Here is a 24,630-nt window from a genome sequence, read left to right as displayed (position 1 = left end):
GCTTCAGACCTCCTGTCCTCCCGGGGCAGAGAAAAGAGTGGAAACATTTGTATATGGAAAGTACTATATAATTTGGCATTTAGAATGATCATGGGGGCTTAACTGTTTTGAAGAAAGACTACCCATACATCATGGTAAATACGTGTGTATAGTTATGGCACATATGCTATACGTTGGCAATGTCATGTGGTACTATGAAGAAATGAGGAGCATCAGAGCTCCTTTAAATAAAATCCGGAACACTTCTAGGAAAATGCCATCACCAATTTTATCATTTAATAGAAAACTCAACTATAATTGTTCATAAATAAAGAAACCATGAATAGAGTGGAAAAAAAAGGAGAGAGTTTAAGAATTTTCATAATAATGTGGTTTGATATGTTAAATTAGTACTTAAAAATTCATTGCAAATTTTATTTGAATGTACTGTATTTTTCTAAGTTGAATAAAACTGAACTAATTCTTATAAAACTTTGCAAAATTTATACTGCCCCTGTACTTAAAATAATGTCATTTTGAAAATCAACACAAACTCCTTTACACATATTTTATCATTGTTTTTCCAAACTATATATCTATAAAAATGAAAATACAATTATACAGATAAACAATCATTTTTCAACAAAGATAATGCTTTTTAATAGCATGAAATCAAATATACGGGCTATAAAATCGACACACCTGTCGGGATTGCTAGTTGGCGCGCCGGCGCGCATTTTTGTTGGGATAATGTGGTTATACTAGTATTAGTCTTAGATAACGATAATTTGAGATAATGACAGCAGTAGATAAGATTTTCTTTTTTCAGCGAGATTTTTTTTAACTAACAAATTAAAAAGAAAATCTATATCTGAAGTCAATTTTGAAAATTTTAAACCCAAATTTAAAAACTTTCAACTTGAAATTTAAATTTTTTAAGTCAAATTTTGAAAATGTTCAACTTTTCATCTCAAATTTGAAAACTTTCAACTCAGTTTGAAAACTTTCAACTCGGATTTGAAAAGTTTCAATTCAAGATTTGAAAACTTTAAACGCAGATTTGAAATTTTCAACTCGAGATTTTAAAACTTTCAACTCAGACGAAAACTGTCAACTCGAGATTTGAAAAGTTTCAAGTCCAGATTTGAAAAACTTTTAAGTTAAGATTTGAAAATTTTCAAGTTTAGATTTAAAAACTTTCAACTCAAAACATTTGAAAAACATGTGTGCTAAAGATTAAAAAATAATCAGAAAAAAGTGAAAAAATCGTAGAAAAAACGAAAAATAAGGGCGTGGGGGAGGAGGCACAGCTCGCACGCGAATTAGCAATCCTGATTGTGTCATCTCCTACAGTTTCGCGTTGCTCCTCCTCCTAAACAAATTAGTAAACAATTTATACTTATATTTATACATGGATATGGATTTCCAATCAAATAAGGAGTCCGCTTCGGTCTCCGAATTCCTTCGCGTCGATCCTGAAGCTGACAGATACTTATAAACAAGAGCATCGTCCTGCGCTGCCCAAATTGACACTCCGGCCTCCATTAGAGTGGAGTAGTTTTTGTCCCCCCTGCAAATCTCGTCGATCCCTTCCCTCATTCACCCAGGCAGGAAGCTCATGGAGTCGGCAATGCCCAATAACGCTGTTAGCCCCCCCCCCCCCCCCCCCCCCCTCTTATATTGAGATTTTCTATGGATGGTCCTTGGCTAGTACTAGCTGTACTTATATTGAGAGGCAAAGTTACATTTAGGCCTTGTTTAGTTCGCGAAAAGAAAAATTTTTGGGTGTCACATCAAACGTTTGACCGGATGTCGGAAGAAATTTTTGGACACGAATGAAAAAACTAATTTCATTACTCACCTGGAAACCAGGAGACAAATTTATTAAGTCTAATTAATCCGTCATTAGCAAATATTTATTGTAGCATCACCTTGTTAAATCATAGCGTAATTATGCTCAAAAGATTCGTCTCGTGATTTACATGTAAACTATGCAATTGATTTTTTTTCGTCCACATTTAATGCATGTGGCCAAACATTTGATGTGACAGAAAAGTTGGAAGTTTGAAGAAAAAAGTTTGAATCTAAACACGGTCTTTGCAATTAGTTTTTCATTTTATCTAATTTATTGCTCTATACATGTGTCCAAAGATTCGGTGAGATGTTTTTGGGAAAAAAAATTTGGAACTAAACAAGGCCTTATACCTCCTGATTATGCCATACACTATGAAATGAAATACCCTGATATATATGCCTCTCAAATACCTGGAAACATTTCTGCTTTCATTCATTCATCTTTGTTTTTCTTAAGGCCAATCCATCGGTATTGACAAATAATGTATCTTTCTCCATTACCAGCAGTGCCAAGTCGTCGATGACAGGCTCAGCGCGCTCCCGGATGAAATTTTGATTGACATCCTCCAACGGCTGCAACTGCCGACTGCAGCCCGGACCACCACTCTTGCAAGAAGATGGACCCATCTTCTCCAATCCATGAACCATCTTGAAATCGATGTTGCCGATTTCATACCACGCCGGTCTGCTCCTTCACTCAAAAGGAACACCATGACTCGAGTCAAGGTGGCCATGTCAAGGTACACCCAAGCAATGAGGACATTGTTGGCTCCAAGAGCTGAAAGCCTCAACTCATCATCATCAGGACACTGCACCTGTGCTTCTACCTCACTGACCCTTACCTGCACTCCGTTGGGCGCATGCTTGAGGATGCAGTTCAGAGTGCCGGTGGCAGAGCAAGCAAGATTGAGGTCCTTTCCTTTTCCATCCTGACCGAGGTGCCTGAGCTGCTTTGTACCGAGAAACACCTGGCACGATATGGGAGACGCTTCATGTCCTTCTTTCAAGCTTACCCCAATGCATTCAGGCGACTGACAAGCCTCTCTCTGTGGGCTCTCAGGTTTGGGGATTCAGACATCCCCAACCTCCTAGCCTCCTGCCTCCAGCTGCAGCACCTCACCCTGCAGGATTGCGATAATGGCAAGAGGTATGTGCTCAGAATCGATGCACCAAACTCGCAGCTCAGCACGCTGACGATGGCCTTCTGCAGTTACATCAAGGTTGAGCTCATCAACGCTCCCAAGCTGAAATGCGTGGACTGTGATACATGGGTGGGTGCCAATCCTCCTGTTTGTTTCGGCTGCGTCCCAATGCTTGACCGGATACGTTTCTCTTCCACCTGCCACAAGATGCAGCTGCCATTCAAGCTCAGCGACTGGCTGTCGACCGTGCCAACTCTAACTAGTTTGCATCTGGACTTCCAGGATGAGATGGTAATGTACTGCCACAGTAACTGTTTGATTTCCTGCATTCATTCATTTGATTGGTCCTCTGATGCTATGAGGATTAACTGTTTCTAATGGATCCATTCCACCTGGCTTACATACGATGTGATGTTGGTGCTAATTTCTTGTTTATTTGCTGACTGCAGGTTTGGATCCTGCCAGAAGAGCCCAAGAAACTCTTCCCCATATTCCGCAATCTTAGGAATGTATATCTTTGCAGCATTAGTCTTGATTGTGGCCTCGACTGGACTCTCTTTGTCCTTGAAGGCGCACCCTTCCTCGAGCGATTTCATGTTAAGGTAAACCACACATGATAAATATGTTTCCTGCTCAACATACATATATATTGCCTGTTCCTGTAACTTGCTAAATCTGTGAGTGACAATGCAATAATCCTGGCTACTACGTATTAACTCCTTGTAGATATCTCTCCACATATGTGACGAGAATGGCTTTAAGGACAGGGCTGACAGAAGCAATGTTGTGTGGGAAGCATCATCTGAAAGCATCAAGCATAAGACCTTGAGGTTGCTGGATATAAACGGCTTTGAGACCACTGAGAATCTGATCAAGTACATAAGGCTTGTCATTCAGAGAGCTGTGGGGCTACAGCGAATTCACTTGCATGATAAGGAACCGTGCGAAGATTGCGATGGTATTTATCTCAATACGCCATCTCTGTCCAGAACTATATTCCCCAACAATGAGGCAGAGAAGGATCTGTTAAGACAGCAACTCCTGCAGGGATTCTCCTCATCTATAGAGATAACAATAGGTTAGTACTAGTAATTGTTCGAAACATGCGAGTTTTGAATTTTGAATTCTGATATTGTTATATCATGGGGTTTAGAATGCAAAGTTCCCTGTAATTTGAAGTTCTTTACATATTGATTCTAAAATCCCAAAATTTGAAATGCCAAGCAGGGGAAGATTGATTTTTTTTGGGCACCCAGTGTGCCACAGGATGGCGTAGAATTGGTGGTGACATGGAAGGTTTCTTACGTAGAATTGACTACAGTCCTTTACCAACGGTATATAAGAAATTCTCTCCTAACTTACAGCTGACAAGAACTTTAGTTGGGTCATATGGAGTACATGTGAAGAGAAAATGTTAGCTAATACATTTCTTTGTTAAATCTGTACATTAGCTATGGCGGCATTCTGATACCATGAGGTGATTGTCTTGTTTTTCACCCCTTAATTTGTGTATCGCTGTAACCAATTGCGGCATATGCTGTATATGTTGCCGTATGTATCGTTTGCAAGAAGTGTCCTGAAATGTTTTGCTCCCGGTTGATCTCATCTCAGACTCACTCGAATTTTTTTTATTTATAATTTTTTTTATTAAAAGTTTTACAAAAATAATTTTCCATTTTGAAAATTGACGGAAATAGTCGCCTACCGCCCTCTGGGAGGGCGATTTTTAAAAATCGCCCTCCCAGAGGGCGGCGAAAATGACGTGGCAGACGGCCGTTCGCTCTCGGGCGACGGCCGTCAACGAAATTTGCAGGCGGCCCCCTTGCCGCCCTCCGCGAGGGCGATTTTGTACTGTGCGGGGGCCGCCTGCAAATGGGCGGCGAGGGGGGGCATGGAAATTTGCAGGCGGCCCCCTTGCCGCCCTCCGCGAGGGCGATTTTGCACTGTGCGGGGGCCCGCCTGCAAATGGGCGGCGAGGGGGCATGGAATTTTGCAGGCGGCCCCCTTGCCGCCCTGGGGGAGGGCGATTTTGTACTGTGCTCTATATTTTTTTTATATAAATATCAATAGTTATCAAATCTTTTTATATTGAAAACTATACAAGATTAAAATCTCCAAGATTGGTAAAATACAATTTTATTATTTTTTAGGGCATATTTGGAATGTTACCGTACAAATATTTTGTTAATGCCAAAATATAAGCAAGTTTTGGCACTACCAAATATTTGGTAAGGTAAAATTGCATTTGATCATATTTGGTTTGCTGCCAAAATGTAAAATTGTAGTGAAGAATGTTGTACATAATCTCAATTCTAGATTACGTATTACCAATTAATAGGCTTCCATTTTCGTGTGTGGTGTGGTAGTGGGAAAGAAGATCAAACTAAACTACATCTTACAATTAACACTACTGTCTATGTCTCAATTCATACTATTATATTCTATGCTCTGGATCTACACATATGTGCTGTGTGCTACAGATCTGCTAAAATATATGGAACTAAAACTAAAACGCAACATATGTACTCAAACGTAATATATTAGTACAAATGCAAAAGATGTATGGGAGCATACCTGTGATGAAGTGAGCGAACCAGCAGGGCTTCGCCGCTCCCCTTCTGCTGCCCTCCCCTCTCTCTCTCTTTCGTTTTTTTTGGATTTTTAGTGAATATAATGAAATTTCATAGGGGAGGGGCTGGGCTTTATAGGGGGGAGGCAAAAATCGCCCTCCCCCAGGGCGGCAAGGGGGCCGCCTGCAAAATTCCATGCCCCCTCGCCGCCCATTTGCAGGCGGCCCCCCGCACAGTGCAAAATCGCCCTCGCGGAGGGCGGCAAGGGGGCCGCCTGCAAATTTCCATGCCCCCCTCGCCGCCCATTTGCAGGCGGCCCCCCGCACAGTACAAAATCACCCTCGCGGAGGGCGGCAAGGGGGCCGCCTGCAAATTTCGTTGACGGCCGTCGCCCGAGAGCGAACGGCCGTCTGCCACGTCATTTTCGCCGCCCTCTGGGAGGGCGATTTTTAAAAATCGCCCTCCCAGAGGGCGGTAGGCGACTATTTCCGTCAATTTTCAAAATGGAAAATTATTTTTGTAAAACTTTTAATAAGAAAAATTATAAAATTCGACTCACTCTCACTTGTATGATCCTGACCTGTCCAGTTTCTTGGAATTGCCAGCCCAGCCCAGCCAAGCCGAAGCCCACATCCCAGCCCAACCTACTAGGAAACCAAACCAAAGCCCAGCCTACTGGGAGTTGGTAGTGTATGGTTGGGCTTTTTTTTTCTTTCGGCCCAAAATTTCTCATGTTTTTGGCAGAGTATGGAAGAGAAAAGAACATGATTTTGGCACACAACAAAATTTGGCTATTGATATGGAGTATCATAATAATATTATGGTACAGTAAAGATCGAAAGGCTTTCTCCCAGTATATATATATATATATATATATATATATATATATATATATATATATATATATATATATATATATATATATATATATATATATATATATATATATATATATATATATATATATATATATATATATATATATATATATATATATATATATATATATATATATATATATATATATATATATATATATATATATGATGACGATGATGATCCTAGCTACTAGATGATTAGTGCCTCATCAGTTGATCATAACATTTTGCAGTCATTGAGTAGCCTTGCAAATCAATCTTGCAGTTTTTTTTTCTTTTCTATGCAAAAACAGCTTGTCCCAGATCCAGCAGCTTGTGGATCAATAGGCTGAGCGGGTGGAGGCTGCTGAAGAAGAAGACACTCTTTCAGAGCTCCTCACGTTGTATCTCTCGTACACCTTCTCACGGTTCTCGTTCCACCACTTCTCAGCCTGATGCTCCCCAAAACGTCTCCGGCTGCAAACAATTTTCAACACCCTAAACTTAGTATTATCATTAGATAATAGTCTTTCTTTTCACAATCAATTACTCCATCCGTTTCAAGTTATAAGATGTTTTGACTTTGATCAAAGTCAAACTGTTTTAAATTTAACTAAGTTTATATACAAATATAGTAATATTTACATTACCAAATTAGTTTTATTAAATTAATAATTAAATATATTTTTATAATAAATTTATCTTGGGTTAAAAATATTACTATTTTTTCTATAAATTTGGTCAAACTTGAAACAGTTTTACTTTGACTAAAGTCAAAACATCTTATAACTTGAAACGGGGGTAGTAATTCAGTACTATCATCACTGCCAAACACAAAGCAAAATGACTTGTAGTTTAAAATTTATTCACCTGAAACGAACCCTCTTCAGATCCCGAGTCCCATCCAAGAGTGTTGTGAGTGTTATGTATACACCTGGTTCATACTGCTCGATCCATTCGGCCTGAACTTGGCTGCTGGATATTGATGATACTGTGCCTCGAGGCTTGTATCCATCCTCACCATTCTGAAGGGACATTGCATCTATGCTCACATTATCATCCCCTCTATGACTCGCAGTCAGCATATCGTCGCTGTTGCTGTGCGCTCTTCGATGAGGAACATCCAACTTGCAGGGACTAGTAATTCGATGGCTTTGAGCGCTGCCTTCACTAGCTTCGGTAGCATTACCTAGTAACCTGTGTTGGCTTGAGATTCCATTTGGATGCAATGATCGTCCAGAGTTCAGGCTTTGCGCATTTGAAGCATTGAGGAGCTCATTCTGTGGCTGGTGAGCTACGTTTATGCTAGAGTAGATTGCAATATGTGAATCAATGCCATTCGGAACGTGCACTGGCTTTGCCTCACTGACATCGTAAGTGCCCTGTTCTGGTGGTATCCGCTCAGCCATATCCTTCAGCTACATAATTTAGAGAAAGAGAGACACAATTATTACTGTATGATTTAACAACTCTTTATGATGAAACAGAGATATCCTACTCTTATTACTTTAGCCAACATATAGAAAGGAAAGATGCCAAGATGGCCATGACATGGTTTTAGAATTGTAGTAATCGAAGTGAACACAGGTGAGTTTGTTAATACCTGCGCTGTTAGAGATTTGATAACCTCTTTTGCAGCTTTAGATTTTGCAGATTCCTCTGCAACTAGTGTCATGGCCTCCTGAACTTTCTTGGCTGATTTATGCAGCTCAACTTCTTGATGCTCACAACGATGTCTGAGGTTATCAACCTGCACCAATAAAGGTATTAGCTACTAAGTTTCTTGCAATATTTACTCCACCAAAAACTAAGCTTATTGGCTTATTGCAACATAATAAAGCATCCAAGTTAATCTCTGCTGAATAAAGAGAAGTACATACTTGCGCATGCAGCCTATCGATTTCCTGGTTTAAGAGCTCATTTGTTTTTGCCAGATTATCGGTAGCACTTTTTGAGAAAGAAAGGCCATGAGTTGTTGGAACTGGTGTGGTTGAACGTGGTGGACTAGACTTTCGAGAGAAAGGGGAAACAGCTCTTGAAGTGGTTACTGACCGAACTGCTGATGTACGCACTGCTCTTGGAACTGATCTGTTCATATCTGCGCTACCAGACAAAGCAATATCTCTCAGCTGCAGTAGTGAACTAACTTGAGGAGTCCGGAGAAATGACAATGCATCAGTTTTCTTCCCCTGTCTTGCTGCCTTGCTATCCAAACTCCTAATTATATCCATATTGCTAGACAAGATGGTTTTCGATGCTTTGGTATCACCATTGCTTTCACCTGCAAGGTGGGAAACAATGTCCTTCCTCTTATTAAACGAATCAGAATCCAAGGCGTTCTTCAATTTCAAGAAACAAGAATCACAAACACGGTAAGGTTTCCCTGGATTAGGAGCCAATGCTGCTCTCAAAGCCTTTCTTGAGGTGCATGCATTACAATGGACAAGTCCACAATTATAGCAATTATGCCTCTTTCGAGTAAATCCAAATGGCTGTTGACATGATGAGCACTGTGATTGGTCAGCTCCAGAAACCCATTTGTGAAGACATATAGCAGCAGTGAAGTTTGCACCACATGCTATGTGCCGAACCGCTCTATCTTTCAGTGCCTCAACCTGTGTAGGTACCTTCCGATCCTCTATATCTCCATGGCCTAATCTTCCATTAGCTCCCTTTCCCCATGTAAAAACTTCACTCCTACCTGTCAATACTGCAACATGGTAGGATCCACAAGCAACTTGGAGAACATGTTCACCTGCAATCCTATCTTCGACCAAACATGGAAGCCTTCCATCTGAATTAGGATTTCCGAGCTGACCATAAACAGAATTACCCATGCTCAACACTTTTCCAGAAGTTGTCAAGCATACAGTAAGACTGTGACCACATGCTACCCTGTAAAAATCATAATCAATAAGCGAAGCTACACAGGTGGGCTTGAGTCGTGATTCCTTGTCACCATGGCCAAGTCGATGCTTGTCGCCATCTCCCCAGGTGAATAGCTTTCCAGCAGACACACTTGAACTAGAGTGAGTGACAATGACCTCCACAATAGCTGCAGTGTGCCATACACCACATGCAACTGCTATTGTTTTCAACCCTGAGAGTGACTCTACCTCCTTTGGACATGAAATGCTTGTTAGATTCCCATGGCCTAATACCCCGAAAGAACCATCTCCAAAAGTAAACAATTGGCCCATCGATGTAATCAAGGCTGTATGCCAGGTTCCACAAGAAACATAAGCAACTGGAAGACCATCCAGTGCTCCAGAAATTCTCTTGGGTATCCAATGTCCTGCATCAGTACCATGTCCTAGAAGTCCAACATTGTGAGTTCCATCTCCCCAGGTATATAGTTCGCCTGTTGTTGTCACAGCGCAAGTATGAAACTCCCCACAAGCAACAAAATCTACATTGCAAGCCGCTAAAGACTCAACAAGACGAGGATGGACAGAATCTTCTCGTGTTCCATGTCCGAGGCGACCTCCAGAATCTTCACCCCATGTGAAAACGTCTCCATTTCTTGTGACCAGTGCAGCATGCCTGACCCCACAATCTACATGATAAACATCAAGAACTAATCTGGATTCCAACGGCTTTGGGAGTAGGAAATCAGTCTTCTCCGTTGATCTAATTATAGTATCAGAACCAACTCGTACAGAGTTTTCGCAAAAAACTTCACCCCACACGTAGACATCACCTAAAGAATCACAGTCATCTTGTGCAGAACCATGGCTAGATGTACTAGGTGCACTAGAAATGCTTGCTCTAAGAACATCTGAAGATGCTCCCCTTGTGTGCATATTTGTCACATTTGATCTCCAGGTAACTAGAAATTGAAGATAATACTGTCCATATATTACTCGGTACTGTCAGGAGTGCTTGCAAACAAAATGCTGATCAAACTATACGCTAAAATGAGTTGGATATCATCAATTGCCTGCACATAGTTAAGAGTTAAGTGAAAAAAATGCATGTAAACACAACTGAAATTTTTATGAAAGAAAGAAATGCATAAAGTTATGTGCGTATTGTAGCTTTTTGGATACCACATACTACTGTGCCTGTCATTTGAAGAAATGGATGAATAAATTCAAGACTGTTTTTCCATACAAGCACTAAAAATCCACAGCATATTCCATAGGCCATGCCACATCAAGACAGGGATTACTTGAAAAAAATAGGACCATGTTCCCAGTTCATAGGGAGAAGAAAATACCTTGTCAGGTGGTTAATGAAATGTGGAAATAAAACAACTGTATATAGTGTTGCTGTGATCCTCCAGAACAAGAAGAATGATTGGCTTCAGGCAATTATGTTCCTTGACATCTGAAATCAGGAAAAAAAACAACACCTCAATAACAACAAGGAAATATTCTGCGTGCAACTTGTAATGCACAAGCACATCAATTCTTTGGGGGAAATTAGATCACAACTTACAATGTGTGAAAATTAACATGACAAACATTTGCTTCAAGAAAAGCAAAATGGCTCTGTACCACTAAGATACAAATGATCTTACAACTAAACCGCGATAACACAATAACACTAGGATCTCTTTAATTCCCCATACATATGTAGCAAGCAGTGCAAAACACAAACGAGTGGTGTCCACAGTTGGAGCAAATATGCTCCTCTACAATTGGAGCATCTGGACCTAATGCCAGTAATCAGCAAATTTTAGCCCCCATTCTTGCATCAGAGAGCTACTAGAAACAACCGCCCAGTTAACCACAGAACACTAAACTTCACACAGAATGCAGAAAGGAGCTTCCTTTCCTGCTGTCCCAGCATCACCAGTCGCCCACGACGAACCCCAAACCGCAGAAAGAAGCAAATTTTGCGCAGGGAAGGCGTACCAGAGATGCAGCACGGGGCGGAGAAAGCATCAAAAGACAGCATCCATGGACTGAAGAAACCGCTCCGCTTCTATCTCCAAGATCCACATCCACCCCGTCGGAAGGGGACAGGTTGGGCGGCGGCTGTTGATCCACCTCGCTCTCTCTTTCCTTTTTCTGCTCAGTTTCTTGGCTGTTGATCACGAGGGATGGGGCTCCTCCCCTGCTTGTTCCTTGCTCCCATGAGCTCTCTCTCTCTCTCTCCTCCTTCTCTGTCACTACTCACTACTACTCTATAGTGCTTTTCTTCTCTTCTCTACCGGGCGGTGTTGCTGCAACTGCGGTGGTGTGTGCTCATCATCATCTCTCCCCACATGCTCTTCTTGTGTTGTTGCTTTGGACTCTTCACTCACTCACTCACTCTCTTTGCTGCTACTCCCTTTTCTGTTCTGATCTGTGCTGTTGTGCTGTTGAATATGGTATCACAAAGGTGGTACAGCTGGTCTTGGCCTGTTCCCTGTAATTTTTATCCTAATGACACTAGTATGTGTTTAATTACTATTGAGATCTGGTTGCCCCCTTGTTATTATCAATCTTCATCTGATTCATCCACATGCCTCTTTAGTTTCTGATTTCATCAGTGCTTTTATGAATGTATCATCTTGCTATATTTAGTTGCTGAGTTTTAATAAAGCTTTCATTATAAAAAAAATCGATATTTTGATGAACTTAATTTCAAGTCCTAGAAAATGATGTGTGTTTTGGCAGGTACTCTTGTAACATGAATGATGGTAGGGTGATTGGGTCATCTTGGTTGAATTGAAATGGATTAGTGAATGGATGGCGTTGCTTACAAGAAGATCAAGTTGGGGAACAGGTTTTATATTAGAGAATCAGACTCTTGATTACAAAATGCACATCAAAATCAGTGGAGTACAAATCTCCAGTAACTTGCTGATGCTAATTAATACTCCTATAAGTTTAGTTTACTAACTATCTGTCTGAGCAGGCAATGTGGTTGCTTCTGACGAACTCCATCCTGTTCTTGGAGTCAGTAGTGTGTTGTCTCCCCTATAGAAACAATAGAATGTTTGCAAAGATACTCACTCCTAGCTAAGCTAAAGTCACATTGGTTCTTTTTAAAGCGGATTAGCAGTGGAGAAGAAGGCACATTATGTCAATAGGATATAAATACAATTACAGAGCTTAATTGTCCTAAGCTTTTCAGTCAGTAGTAAAGCAGTTTGTAAAGCATGCAAATGTTTTTTACCCACCATATGTACAGTACCTTCCTACCTGCAGCAGGTTCATAAAGGCTCAAGTACAGTACTCCTGTGTAAATTAAAGCAAATTAATTAAGATATGACACTTTTAGTACAATTGTTAGTGCCATGGCGACTGTCAGTCGTACTGTATGCAGTATGTCCTTGACGCATTTAAGGTGATCCAACACAAGTTTCATATGAAACCCATCTTCTCATTGATCATTCAATAATGTTGGTTGGAGTTCACATGACACTTGAGGATGAATAATCCACCTTCCTTTGTTTTTTTTCCTTTTCTTTTGATCCCATTTTTATTTTGATGGTATATATAGGAAATTAAGTTCGATAGATATTGGGATAGAAAGATGTCCTTTATATCTGGTTTTTTTATAAAAGGAAATAATTGTAGTAATAGCAATAGTAGTTAGTCCAGACATGAATATTGAATAGTAGCAAATTAATTCCATGCACTGCCCATTTGCTAATTAATTACTCTAACAATCTGTTTGGTTTGGTGGACAAGTGGATCATTCAGACAACATAAGCACTCTAGGAACTGGCAGTTTCTCGGTCGCATCGATGGATCAAATGTGATTGGAATTTGACAGGACATTAGCTGCCATTTGGTTAATTATCAATTCACTTTTGTGTAGCTAATGAAGGGAGCAACAAGTACTTAGTGTGATTCCATTACCAATTACTCCACGCCAAGAGGCAAGAGAAGATCTGGTACTATATATACGTGTCAAGCATGGTCCAAGAAGAGCCATCCCAATATATATAATCCCATTTGCTCATACATACATACATACATACATACATACATACATACATACATACATACATACATACATACATATATATATATATATACATATATATATATATATATATATATATATATATATATATATATATATATATATATATATATATATATATATATCTTATTATCTAAAAAGTAATCCCATTTGCTACTATGCAAGATGCACGCGTGCATGTATATATTCTCGTAGTACCAATACATGATCTATCTTATCTATCAGAACAGAAGATCGAGTTGGCAACTCATATCATTGCTAGCCTTCAAACCATTGCCTCCAATCAACAAAAGTACAAATCGCTGGTCGCTAGCTAGCTCGACCAGCAATTCAATAAACAGATGCTAGCTGCGATGCTACGATGGCGATGCCAATATTGTCCGTAATGCATGGATTTTCCATGTCCTTTTTTTTCTGCAAGGAAAGAAGAGGAAAAGAATCATATTTGATCCTTCCGATCTACTCTCTCTGTCCAAAAGAAGAGAGAGAAAACCACGTCTTGACCCAGCCTATTCAACTATTTGCTCACCCTTAAGTCTTAACACATGCCTTTTTTTTATCACCAGAATCATGTGAAACACCTACTTTGCCCCTTCCCTTTATCATGTGAAACTGAGTGGCGGCGTAGCGGTGGAGTTTGGGCTTGACGAGACGGCAAATGTGATGGCTTGGGCCGCTGCATTCCATCTTGTGCTGGACACATGCATCACCATCAAGTAGAAAAAGACGTCATGTTGCTTAGTGAAATCATTCAGCATGACGAGTACATGATCGAGATGTGTTGTGGAGATGGCACCACCGTATCATCTTAGGCGATAATGTCAAGATGGCTAAACTCCTACTTGAGCATGGTGCTAACGCGGAGGACATCAATGGCCTAATCTTGAGGACCATCGCTGAGAAGAGTGACCACACATATGTGTAGCTTGTTTCCGTGTCGCACCAAGAAACAAGAAGACAAGCCCCCTCCCCCCAGCTATCTTCGTCGTAGCAATCATAGATAGACTGCAGGGGCGTGGCAGCAATCGTCCCAAGAGCATGGAATCATCGCCATTGTTTGTCGCGGTGAGGATGCACGTCCTCCTTATCCTTCGGCAGGAGCCACAATGACCCTGGGGATTCGGAAGTGAAGGCTGCCTCATCATCTATGGAGTCATAAACATGAACTTGGAGGAGAGCAGGTTGAGGTCTCGAGGATAGACTTAGAGGACAAAACGGTCATTTTACATGGCTCCATTGACAAAACCAAAATTAGGAACAATAATAAGTGATAAATAGTTAAAAATGGTTGTGGTGACTGCTTGCTACTACTGGGTTGCCTCAGCCAGCAAGGCAGGGTGCAATTATTATAGCACCTAGCAGCAACAACAACGGCCACTTCACTCTTTTTACTTACTTGGTTCGAGATTGAGATTGGAGAAGAAGGAGACCCGACTCGGATCTCATCGCCGCCACCACCGAAGCTCTTCGGCGTTGAGTTCCCCTACCTACTGCTGCGCCAATCTCCACTCCACCAGCACAACACCGCCACATCCTCGCCGGTGAGCATCCATCCGATCCGTTAATCCTCTTTCTCATCTCTCTTCTCTAGATCTACCCTCGCAATTTTCTTTCTCGGATTTGCTTGCATTAAGCTTAATAGCTAGCTATCTTCTAGATTTGGATTTGGAGACTACTTTTCTCTTAGAGAAATTTAACAAAAGCTAACTTTATAATTTTGTTTCAACTTGGATCACCCCATTCTATCCATCTCTAAGTTCACTGGCTCTACTTCCGCTTCACCTCCAAGTCCAGGACTCTCTGTCACCGCTTCGCACACTCTCTCTCTCTCTCTCTCTCTTCTCTTTCCTCCGATAGTTGGAGAACCGTCAGATCTAGCAAGGAGGAGCCTAGATCTAGGCTCCTGCCTCCTTGAGTCCCTATAAGCCCAACACCCCCGGCCTCAACAACGACCATGGCAATTGCGTGCATGACGACGGAATGGGAAGAGACATGTCGATGGCTATAGGGTGCAGCTGCGCATGCGAAGCGCGAAGAGGAGGAACAATGGTGGCTCATGGAGAAAGAGGGGTGGTGGCGGTGCGTGGAGTGGAAGCTAGTGATTGCCGGTGGCCTAAGGAGTTTGTTGTCGACACAATTCTCTACCGAGTTCATCACATTTTTTTCTCTAAGTACTATTGACATGTGTGGGTCACTAGTCATTATAAAGAACTAGCTAAAGGTCTGTGCGTTGTAACAAATATTATAAGAGATAAAAGTAAAAGCAAAAATTACAAGGTTATAACATAGTTAATTATTTAGGTATACAATGCCATATACAAAACAAAAGTATTCACATGTGAGGATCTTATGGCTCCACATGTCAGCTTGTGACATTAAAGGTAAACTCGAACATCAACATTAGCATCATTTTAAGTAGTAAGTATAGATATACTTCATCCGGATTAATAATACTTGTCATTTTGGATAAGGACATGGTTTTCAAAAAACAACATTTACCACTATTTTTTATATAATATATGTAGTAATATTAATAAATATAAAAATTTATTGAAGTACTTTTAAGAACAATCTATATGTACGGTCACCGTATTTCCAAGACAAATATTTCAGATGTAATTTATAGTTAATGTTTTGAAAGTTTAACGATAGGCTTATCCAAAACGGTAAGTACTACTACACCGGAGGAAGTGCATGTGTAGTTTTATAGAGTATGGTAAAAAAAAATGGAGATAAAGGCAGGTGTAGTGGAGTATCTATCTTCCCACCTTGGCGTAAAAGAAAAGAAAATCTGCAGTCTGTGTCGTCTCCTCCGGTCCTTGCGCGCAAGACCGAGTCGCGGCTGCCGATCTCCATCTGCCGATCGAGCAGAGCATAGCAGGGGATCCTGGTAAGCATCCACATCCTCTTTCTTTCTCAGAATTCATCTATCTCTTTCTGGGGATCTGGAATTTGCTTGCGTTCATTAACCCTAGCTTCTCTTCTAGACTAGATCTGGAAGAAGCTCTTGGATCTCTTAGTTCCAGAGCCTTAACCTTAGTACAAGTAGCACTTCGTTTGTTCCCCAAAAGTTGGATCCGCCCCTGCGAGTTTTGTGGTTTTTCCGGGTGCAAACTAGTATAGTAGAGCTTAAGAAATGAAGTACTCATCAATGATTTAGTTGAAGAAATGCGTCGTCGTCGAGTTGTATAGCAACAATGATCAGGCACTACTACTTGTTAAAGTATTAACTCTCTGCAGCTCTTCTGTAGGAAATGGCTGACGGTGAGGACATCCAGCCTCTTGTCTGTGACAATGGCACTGGAATGGTCAAGGTCTGATTTTCTTTTTCTTTTTTACTCTTACGTAATGTAATGTATGTCGTCTCCTGCTGAATATTACATTACATTACATTTCATCATGTAGGCTGGTTTCGCTGGGGATGATGCACCAAGGGCCGTGTTCCCTAGTATTGTTGGCCGTCCTCGCCACACCGGTGTTATGGTAGGAATGGGGCAGAAGGATGCCTATGTTGGTGATGAGGCACAGTCCAAGAGAGGTATCCTCACGCTCAAGTACCCCATCGAGCACGGTATCGTGAGCAACTGGGATGACATGGAGAAAATCTGGCATCACACTTTCTACAATGAGCTTCGTGTGGCGCCCGAGGAGCACCCTGTGTTGCTCACTGAAGCTCCTCTGAACCCTAAAGCCAACAGAGAGAAGATGACCCAGATTATGTTTGAGACTTTCAATGTCCCTGCAATGTACGTCGCTATCCAGGCCGTGCTTTCCCTCTATGCCAGTGGCCGTACTACTGGTATGTATGAACTCATCTCTGTCTTTTACTTCAATGAGGAGGGTTTGCTCAATTATGCACTTGTATGATCCACCTCTGCTGCCATACACTTTTTTTTAATCATTGCCAAGCTTCTACAATTAATGTATGATTTGCATCCATCTTTATTAATATGCTCATTTGCTAGCATCCTTTAGATACACTTCAATCTTGATATAAATGTTTTATTTGGATACACTTCAATCTTGATAGCAAGCTACCTGCGACCCCATTGTGTCCAGGCCTGAACAAACAGCTAACTGTCGACAAGTAAATGTTTTATTTAGAGGAGCTTATGTTTCTCTGCTCTGCAGGTATTGTTCTTGATTCTGGTGATGGTGTCAGCCACACAGTGCCCATTTATGAAGGATATGCGCTTCCTCATGCCATTCTCCGTTTGGATCTGGCTGGTCGTGACCTCACAGACTCCCTTATGAAGATTCTGACTGAGAGGGGTTACTCCTTCACAACCTCCGCTGAGCGGGAAATTGTAAGGGACATCAAGGAGAAACTTGCGTATGTTGCCCTTGATTATGAGCAAGAGTTGGAAACCGCCAAGAACAGCTCCTCAGTTGAAAAGAGTTATGAGCTACCTGATGGTCAAGTAATCACAATTGGTGCAGAGAGGTTCAGGTGCCCCGAGGTCCTCTTCCAGCCATCCATGATCGGTATGGAGGCTGCTGGTATTCACGAGACCACCTACAACTCCATCATGAAGTGCGACGTGGATATCAGGAAGGACCTTTATGGCAACATTGTGCTCAGTGGTGGTACAACCATGTTCCCAGGCATTGCTGATCGTATGAGCAAGGAGATCACTGCCCTTGCCCCGAGCAGCATGAAGATTAAGGTCGTTGCTCCACCTGAGCGCAAGTACAGCGTCTGGATCGGAGGGTCGATCCTAGCCTCACTCAGCACTTTCCAACAGGTAGGAAGCTCCTGTTCATCTGTAGTTGCTACAATAATTGTTAAACTTTACTTTCTGGAACATATGTCTCATGATTAACCTGTGGTAACATCTAAAATCTGTTGTATGTCGTGTTGGTTTGCAGATGTGGATATCAAAGGACGAGTACGACGAATCTGGCCCAGCAATTGTCCACAGGAAATGCTTCTGATTTTCTCAAGTGCTCTGCTCTTGTCATCTGTAGTATCGAGTTATGTTTGATTCGTTTTTCTAGCGATGTATTGGAGATTTGCAGGCTATGTTTGTTTTCTTTTTGGAGACGACTTCTCTATGTGTTCGATCAGTGTAAGAATGTCCTATGTTTGTGTCATCTCAGATTGTTTGTTTGAGTTCACTTGTCAAACTTGGTTCGTTTGATTGGTCAGAACTGTCTGTATGAGCTTATTGTTCTATACATTGCTCCAAGGGTATAATTATGTTAAATTTTGGATCTATTTCAATGTGGATTGTACGGTCTATGAAAGTATTGCACCGCAATCATGCTGAGACCCAATTTATTGGCTAGTACAAACATGGATGCACAAGCCTACCGCAGTAATATGCCATTAGTTTAGAATTAGAAGAGACACTGTATATTGCCTGGCATTCCAAGAATAAATTGGAGCGCTGAAATTTGTTTCGCTTCAACTGATTTCATGAAATTATACACGAATAATCGCTTCCTCAGTGACCACTCTAAACAAGTTTAATTGTTAAAAATGCCATCGAGAGCTGGTCTGACCGTCTAACAATCTTCTACACTTTTTTTTAGCAGATTCAACTGTCTCTTAGTGTGTTGAAGCTCCAGTAACCTCGTTAGTGATCTCCAGTAACATCTTTAGTGATAGTCTTCAGATTTCATTCATGAACAGACAGGGTTAGTCACTTGGTTTGAAAGCACCAGACAATGCCTTGTATGCTTCTACACAGCGTTTGAACCTTTCCTCAGCTTCAGCCTGCAATAATACATTAGTGCTCAGACTTCTGAGGGCAACATATGAAGTACTAACCATGATAAGGAAAAATGATGTAGCTCTTTCCTTTTCGCTAAAAAAATACGGCCTTTTCCTAGTATCACTGCTAGCAACTAAATTAGTATCCCGTATTTCTTGAGGTTAAATAACTGACAGCTTATAAGATGGACAGTGTCCCAGTGTGGCTAACTTTATAACTACCAATCAGTCAATCACCTGCGGCACACTACTGATTTCTTACTAGAGAGCATGTGAGGATACCACCAAAAGAGTGTCAAAAAATAGCAAGGACAGCCGTAATGACCTGTGATGCTCCTTGATGTTTGTCTGGGTGCCACTTGAGAGCCGATGCACGAAAACTGCAGAAAACATCGCATCGAGAGTCTGAGAGATACAACCAATTAACAGCTTCAAGATATAGAAACGATCAAACTTTGAGCCAATGCTGCAAGGAATGTTCATAACACTTACGCGGACTTAATATGATCAAGTTCTAAGGGACCTAAAGGCGGCAAACCAAGTGATATTCTATGGCTGCGAAGATTATCATAGCAAGGCTCTTCCTCATCTACATCACTTTCATTCCAAACTCTTTCCCTTGATTTATTTGATTGAGACTCATCCCGCCACTGAAATCCACTGGGACTCCCACTTTCGTCATCCTCCCCAGGCCAGTACCAGGTAAAAGATCTCTTGCCGCCAAAATTCCCATAAGGGGTATCACTGCAATCATCTTCATCAAAGTTTTTCCACTTCTGCGCACCTATATAAAACAACATAGGGCATTTTTTATTATCCATATATACCCTAGAAATGTGGAGCAATACTCTCCGAAAAGAGAAGAGAACCCAATGTAAACATAATACAAGAAAATAAGGCAATGTAGTTTTAAGGAAAAAGTTCAGGAAGAACTTACTTTTGCCTTTTCTATGTGGATTTTTTCCATAGCTGGAGTTTGTAAGCTTTGATTTACCGCTACCTTTTTGTTGCCTCTTTTGTTTATTGCTTCCTTCCTATAAAGAACAGATCATGTTCGAAAACTTTAATCATTTGTCAACTGGGAGGAAAAAAGAAACCACACAGAAATTTTTTTTTTCATGTTCCATATATGTCGAGATGTATCTTTTGTGCCCACCAGCTAGACGAAGATGAAAAAAAATACTTGATACAGTAGTAGTCATGGGAGAGATCAGCATGTACACTATTCCACTTAGACTGAGAAGGATTGAAATGTGTGATCTTGTTAGTTAAATCAGTATGGTGTAGGTTGTGATTTAGAGATATGTGCATGCGCGCACTTGACAGTTAACAGAACACAATGAAAGGATTACAAGCACCTGACAGGGACCACCGTTAAGTAGAATGTTCTTCAGAGCAGCCTTAGCATCAGCGCGCTTTTCGCGGACGGCAAACCTGATGTGAGGCTGTCCAGGAAAACAAACTCCATTACTTGATGATATGCATATATACAAAGTGAAAGTGGCAACGCACGAAAAAAAGAAAACGCCTATCAAGAATTACAGTGAATGCCTAAAGAAAGAGGCGTGGTTTCATCTTGTACATTGAATTGTAGACCGTCTGTTAGAACCGTGTCAATTTTCCTAAAAACCAAACCCCAAAGTACAGTATTGAACAGTGAAAATACAGGGCTTTACTAACACACAATTGGAGGAGCGGCTGAAATGAGAGGTCCATGGCAGACAGTGGCACAAGTATGGGTAGTCTGAGGAAGCAGCTAATTAGCAAATCACAGTGCGTCAGCGGTATCAAGTTATCTAGAGTTGCCCACCTTTTGTACTAATAATATATTTTGTTGCATGTAAAAAGTTTGCTGCTACTTAATTCCTCGACGTCCACGGGATGAGGGGAGGGGAATGAAAGATCGAAGGAAGGGGAACGGGGTGGGATCGAACCGTGGGTTTGGAAAGAGCGGCGGCTGTGGAGTGGAAACATCTCCATCTCCATCTCCATGTCCACGTCCGTGCGGCAGCCTGCATCCCGGCGGCGGCGGAGGAGCAACGGAAGGAAGGAGAAGACGAGAGGAGAGTAGAGTGGGTTGGGCTTGGGCTTGGGCCCTTGTGCGCGTGGATCTCATGGGATGGGCTCTCCACCCAGGCTGTCAGGTGTCAGCCCACTTGGTTTTTTCTCCTCTGCCGTGCTGTGCTGCTAGTATTATACATGAACTCATTTTTTTAGCTGACCAACTTAATCGGTCAGTTATATATATATATATATATATATATATATATATATATATATATATATATATATATATATATATATATATATATATATATATATATATATATATATATATATATATATATATATATATATATATATATATATATATATATATATATATATATTAATCACTAATCAGCCACTAGCATCATGATACATGCATGCAGGCCATATTTGTGGAGTATGATTCGATCCGCACCACCAGCCCAATATATACGTCGCTGTCACGTACTCTCGCATACTCTTACTTCTTCTTCCCAAAAAGAAAAAACAAATTCAAAAACTCGGAGTACATGTACCTTTGAAATACTCCCTCCATCCAAAAATCAATCCATCTCTCCGTATTCTAGTCGTTCCACAAAGACTAATTATTTTTAAACAATCAATTAATGCACTAGAGTCTATATATTAAAGTGCTGATAAATACATTAGATTTTGCTAAAGTGAAAAGCATTCTAGTATTTTTTTTTGTTTTTTATTGATTCGTGTAACATGGGTTAAAATTAAAGTCTTTCAACGATGGTTTATTTTAGGATTTTTTTTCATATAATATTTTGAATTCTGTGGAAAATTTTTAGTGGTCTTTCGAAAGATTAAACTCCAAGTATCCTACAAAGTTCACATAGAACGGCTCACAGCAAGGAGATTTTTGTCAAAGAGTAGCATGAGGTCTAACCTTATGAAAATTCACCTTTATTTTTTACTTTTTTTTCTCATGGTCTATTTAAATGGTTGTTCTTTTATTTTTTTAATTCTTTGTTTTACACTTGTATTTTTCTCTAAATTCTTTTTTTTTATTTCTATATTTTCTCAGCCTCCTGCTTCTTCAAAGGGGGATCTAATTGGTCCGATGGGGTACGAATTTAATTTATCCACAAACCAGCATATGCGTTTATCAAATTTAGCTATATATGCATGTTCGTAAAGCTACTTTACAACTGTTTTTGTCAATTTTTAAGCTATTTTACAACTGTTTAGCTAGCATGTGATTCGCATAGAAGGTAACAATTAACAAACAATCAGCATGGAGTAATTTATATATATTTATGGTATATCGACCCCCTTGATTAGTTTATCCAGCAGAGAAGATCGTTGCAGGAACCAATTAGTAATTAACTACTAATTAATATATTTGTCCATATAATTTAAGTGTACGAAATCGCGTTCCGTTGGCGTTGGTCAATCAGGTGTAAAAAAAAATAATTATAACAAGACAAAATAGCAGATCCAAGAAAGCGTGCAGGGCAAAAGCATCGGCAAGCGGTTCTACAATTTACTACTAGTAAGATCTAAATCACTTAAATTTATCTGTCATTTCGTATTGTGAACTATACTAGCTACGGACACGATGTCTACAACTTTTTGTGTGGCTAGATCTGTTTTACAGTAGTGCACTACTGTGCACACTTTAAGAACTCCTTTGGAACAAAGAAATTTTTAGAGGAATTTTGAAGGATTAGATTCGTATGAAAATAATTCCTATGCGTTTCTTTGTATTAATGAAGGAATGACTCTTCTAAATTTCTTTGAATGACTCAAATCATAGGAATTTAGAATGATTTTTTAACATGAGGTATCAACTTATTCTAAAAAGAACTTTTTTTCTCTCTCCTAGCTCATGTATTCGTTCCTGCAATTTTGCAGGATTTGAGACGTCCAGGCGCTCGAATTCTACGGTTTTCATATCCCTATTTTAAAAATCATGTGTTCCATAGAAGTCCTAAAACTTTTGGCAAATTTTGCTACAGGATATCGTAATTGTGTGTATTTAGCTCAGGGACACCGCGAAAGTGAACTTTTGGGGGAAGACATCCCATAATCATGGATATTTGCCGATGGACACCGCGTCGTCTCCTCTCCACTTGACGTGCTGACGTGGCAGACGGGAGGCTGTTTTTTGACGCGGTCGGACGTAAATACCCCTGCGCCTTATCTCCAAGAACATCCTTCTCATTTCTTTGCCCGAAGGTGTTTGATCCAATCTTAGAGACCTTTGGTGAGCTTCGCCGCATTTTATCCATGGGAACGTGAACTACTTCCTTTGCCCGATCTAGCCATATCCTTGCATCCTAATTTAGTGCAGACATGAAGATGCGCTCGTCGGCATTCTCGGGGTCCAGGGCGCCGCCGTGCGTCGCTTCGCCGTTCCCGTCGACTCAAGCCATCGTTGACCGAGCCACTGCGCCAAAAGCATCGCCGGCATCCCAGAAGGAGGTCTGCCAGAGGAATCGATTCGAGGCACTGCCGTTGAGGAGATCGAACCTTTCTTTCTCAAGTCCGGCTGCCGGCTCATTCCTTCAATTCCTCGCTCCCGAGTGAGCTTCGGCGCAATTCCTCGCACATGTAGCATTCTCAGACGGTCTTTGAATCGTTTCCCTCCTCCCTTTGATAGCCTGAAGGCCAGAAGGAGCCGACACCATCGACCTGTCGTTCTCTGCCGTCGCTGGAGCATTTCGAAGGTCGCCTCGCTGTCCATCCATCGCCGAACCTCAGACGACCTTTAGTGAGTCTCCAAGAGACCTGTAGCCACGCACGCATGTACTCACTCACATGGAAATGAGCCGGAGCTCGGCATGCACTGGCATGCCGAGAGTCACTGCCGCTCGCGTCGCCGCCGACAACTATTCCGGCCACCATATTGCACAAAACCACCACCTATAGATTCGCAAGGATGCCCTCTCCACTTTCTCTTTTAGCCGCATCATAAGAACCACCACCGATCACCGCCGGCGTCGGTGACAACGTCACCAAGCGCCATCGGCTCCGCCGCTGCTCTGTCTACCGAGTGCATATGAGGAGATAAGGCACAGGGGTATTTACGTCCGACCACATCAAAAAACAGCCTCCCGTCTGCCACGTTAGCACGTCAAGTGGAGAGGAGACGGCGCAGTGTCCATCAGTAAATATCCACGATTATGGATGTCTTCCCCCAAAAGTTCACTTTTGCGGTGTTCCATGAGCTAAATACACACAATTGCAATGTCCTGTAGCAAAATTTGCCAAAACTTTTACCTATCTTTTTCAAACCAAAATCAAAGTATCAAGCATATTTGTACTGAGTTATTAGTGCAACGTTCTTGTTTATAGGAATAATGAAAGTATATGCCAAATTATGCCCCTCAAATCAATGTGTATATATTGTTGTGCATACAAAATAGTCATTTCACTGATCGATGCACATTTTTTTATGCCAGTGTTGGCATGTATATTGAGCACACAATTCGTCCCAAAATAACTCATTTTTAAACCCCCCCCCCCCCCTTCACTTGTCCTAGAAAGACTTCGAGCTCCTTTAGAACATAAGATTTTAAAAATACGGGAAT

The 24,630-nt window shown here is 41.0% G+C and overlaps 4 protein-coding genes across 5 annotated transcripts; 2 read left to right on the top strand and 2 right to left on the bottom strand.

The window, feature by feature from the left end:
• Positions 1–1,609: 1,609 nt before the first annotated feature.
• Positions 1,610–4,058, top strand: LOC107277823 (uncharacterized). Its single transcript, XM_066311100.1, has 5 exons — positions 1,610–1,624; positions 2,338–2,573; positions 2,639–3,266; positions 3,425–3,577; positions 3,702–4,058. The coding sequence occupies exons 1-5, from the start codon at positions 1,610–1,612 to the stop codon at positions 4,056–4,058; spliced, it is 1,389 nt and encodes a 462-aa protein (XP_066167197.1).
• A 2,534-nt stretch (positions 4,059–6,592) lies between these two features.
• On the bottom strand, positions 6,593–11,686 carry LOC4337567 (PH, RCC1 and FYVE domains-containing protein 1). The gene is made up of 6 exons (XM_015782136.3): positions 11,262–11,686; positions 10,622–10,731; positions 8,283–10,342; positions 8,006–8,152; positions 7,273–7,820; positions 6,593–6,879 (listed from the first exon to the last, which is right to left on the bottom strand). Exons 3-6 carry the CDS (start codon positions 10,203–10,205, stop codon positions 6,744–6,746), a joined length of 2,754 nt encoding a protein of 917 aa, XP_015637622.1. The 5' UTR covers positions 10,206–10,342; positions 10,622–10,731; positions 11,262–11,686; the 3' UTR covers positions 6,593–6,743.
• Positions 11,687–16,092: 4,406 nt separating this feature from the next.
• On the top strand, positions 16,093–18,544 carry LOC4337566 (actin-97). Of its 2 annotated transcripts, none has more exons than XM_015784519.2 (5): positions 16,093–16,216; positions 16,578–16,640; positions 16,732–17,125; positions 17,458–18,071; positions 18,196–18,544. In XM_015784519.2, the coding sequence occupies exons 2-5, from the start codon at positions 16,581–16,583 to the stop codon at positions 18,259–18,261; spliced, it is 1,134 nt and encodes a 377-aa protein (XP_015640005.1). In that variant the 5' UTR covers positions 16,093–16,216; positions 16,578–16,580; the 3' UTR covers positions 18,262–18,544. The 2 variants fall into 2 exon arrangements, with proteins under 2 accessions (XP_015640005.1, XP_015640006.1); XM_015784520.3 differs by having other exon boundaries at positions 16,567–16,640.
• A 115-nt stretch (positions 18,545–18,659) lies between these two features.
• Positions 18,660–21,066, bottom strand: LOC4337565 (uncharacterized). Its single transcript, XM_015784521.3, has 6 exons — positions 20,977–21,066; positions 20,401–20,487; positions 19,980–20,076; positions 19,535–19,826; positions 19,368–19,422; positions 18,660–19,045 (listed from the first exon to the last, which is right to left on the bottom strand). Exons 1-6 carry the CDS (start codon positions 21,058–21,060, stop codon positions 18,968–18,970), a joined length of 693 nt encoding a protein of 230 aa, XP_015640007.1. The 5' UTR covers positions 21,061–21,066; the 3' UTR covers positions 18,660–18,967.
• Between the last annotated feature and the right edge of the window lie 3,564 nt (positions 21,067–24,630).

This window comes from Oryza sativa, chromosome 5 (genome assembly GCF_034140825.1).
Source record: "Oryza sativa Japonica Group chromosome 5, ASM3414082v1".
Classification (NCBI taxonomy): Eukaryota; Viridiplantae; Streptophyta; class Magnoliopsida; order Poales; family Poaceae; genus Oryza; species Oryza sativa.
Note: the sequence above shows the minus strand (reverse complement) of the source record. Positions and strands in the feature narration are given on the sequence as shown.

Coding starts and splice junctions, on each gene's coding strand:
- LOC107277823 (XM_066311100.1), top strand. Junction 2,574..2,638: donor GTCAAGGTGGCCATGTCAAG/GTACACCCAAGC, acceptor CATCATCATCAG/GACACTGCACCTGTGCTTCT. Junction 3,578..3,701: donor TCGAGCGATTTCATGTTAAG/GTAAACCACACA, acceptor AACTCCTTGTAG/ATATCTCTCCACATATGTGA.
- LOC4337567 (XM_015782136.3), bottom strand. CDS start 10,205: ATGCACACAAGGGGAGCATCTTCAGATGTTCTTAGAGCAAGCATTTCT. Junction 8,153..8,282: donor TCGATAGGCTGCATGCGCAA/GTATGTACTTCT, acceptor TTATTGGTGCAG/GTTGATAACCTCAGACATCG. Junction 6,880..7,272: donor CTGAAGAGGGTTCGTTTCAG/GTGAATAAATTT, acceptor AATTGTTTGCAG/CCGGAGACGTTTTGGGGAGC.
- LOC4337566 (XM_015784519.2), top strand. CDS start 16,581: ATGGCTGACGGTGAGGACATCCAGCCTCTTGTCTGTGACAATGGCACT. Junction 16,641..16,731: donor ATGGCACTGGAATGGTCAAG/GTCTGATTTTCT, acceptor TTCATCATGTAG/GCTGGTTTCGCTGGGGATGA. Junction 17,126..17,457: donor TGCCAGTGGCCGTACTACTG/GTATGTATGAAC, acceptor TCTGCTCTGCAG/GTATTGTTCTTGATTCTGGT.
- LOC4337565 (XM_015784521.3), bottom strand. CDS start 21,060: ATGCAGGCTGCCGCACGGACGTGGACATGGAGATGGAGATGGAGATGT. Junction 19,827..19,979: donor TCCACATAGAAAAGGCAAAA/GTAAGTTCTTCC, acceptor TGTTTTATATAG/GTGCGCAGAAGTGGAAAAAC. Junction 19,046..19,367: donor AACATCAAGGAGCATCACAG/GTCATTACGGCT, acceptor GTATTATTGCAG/GCTGAAGCTGAGGAAAGGTT.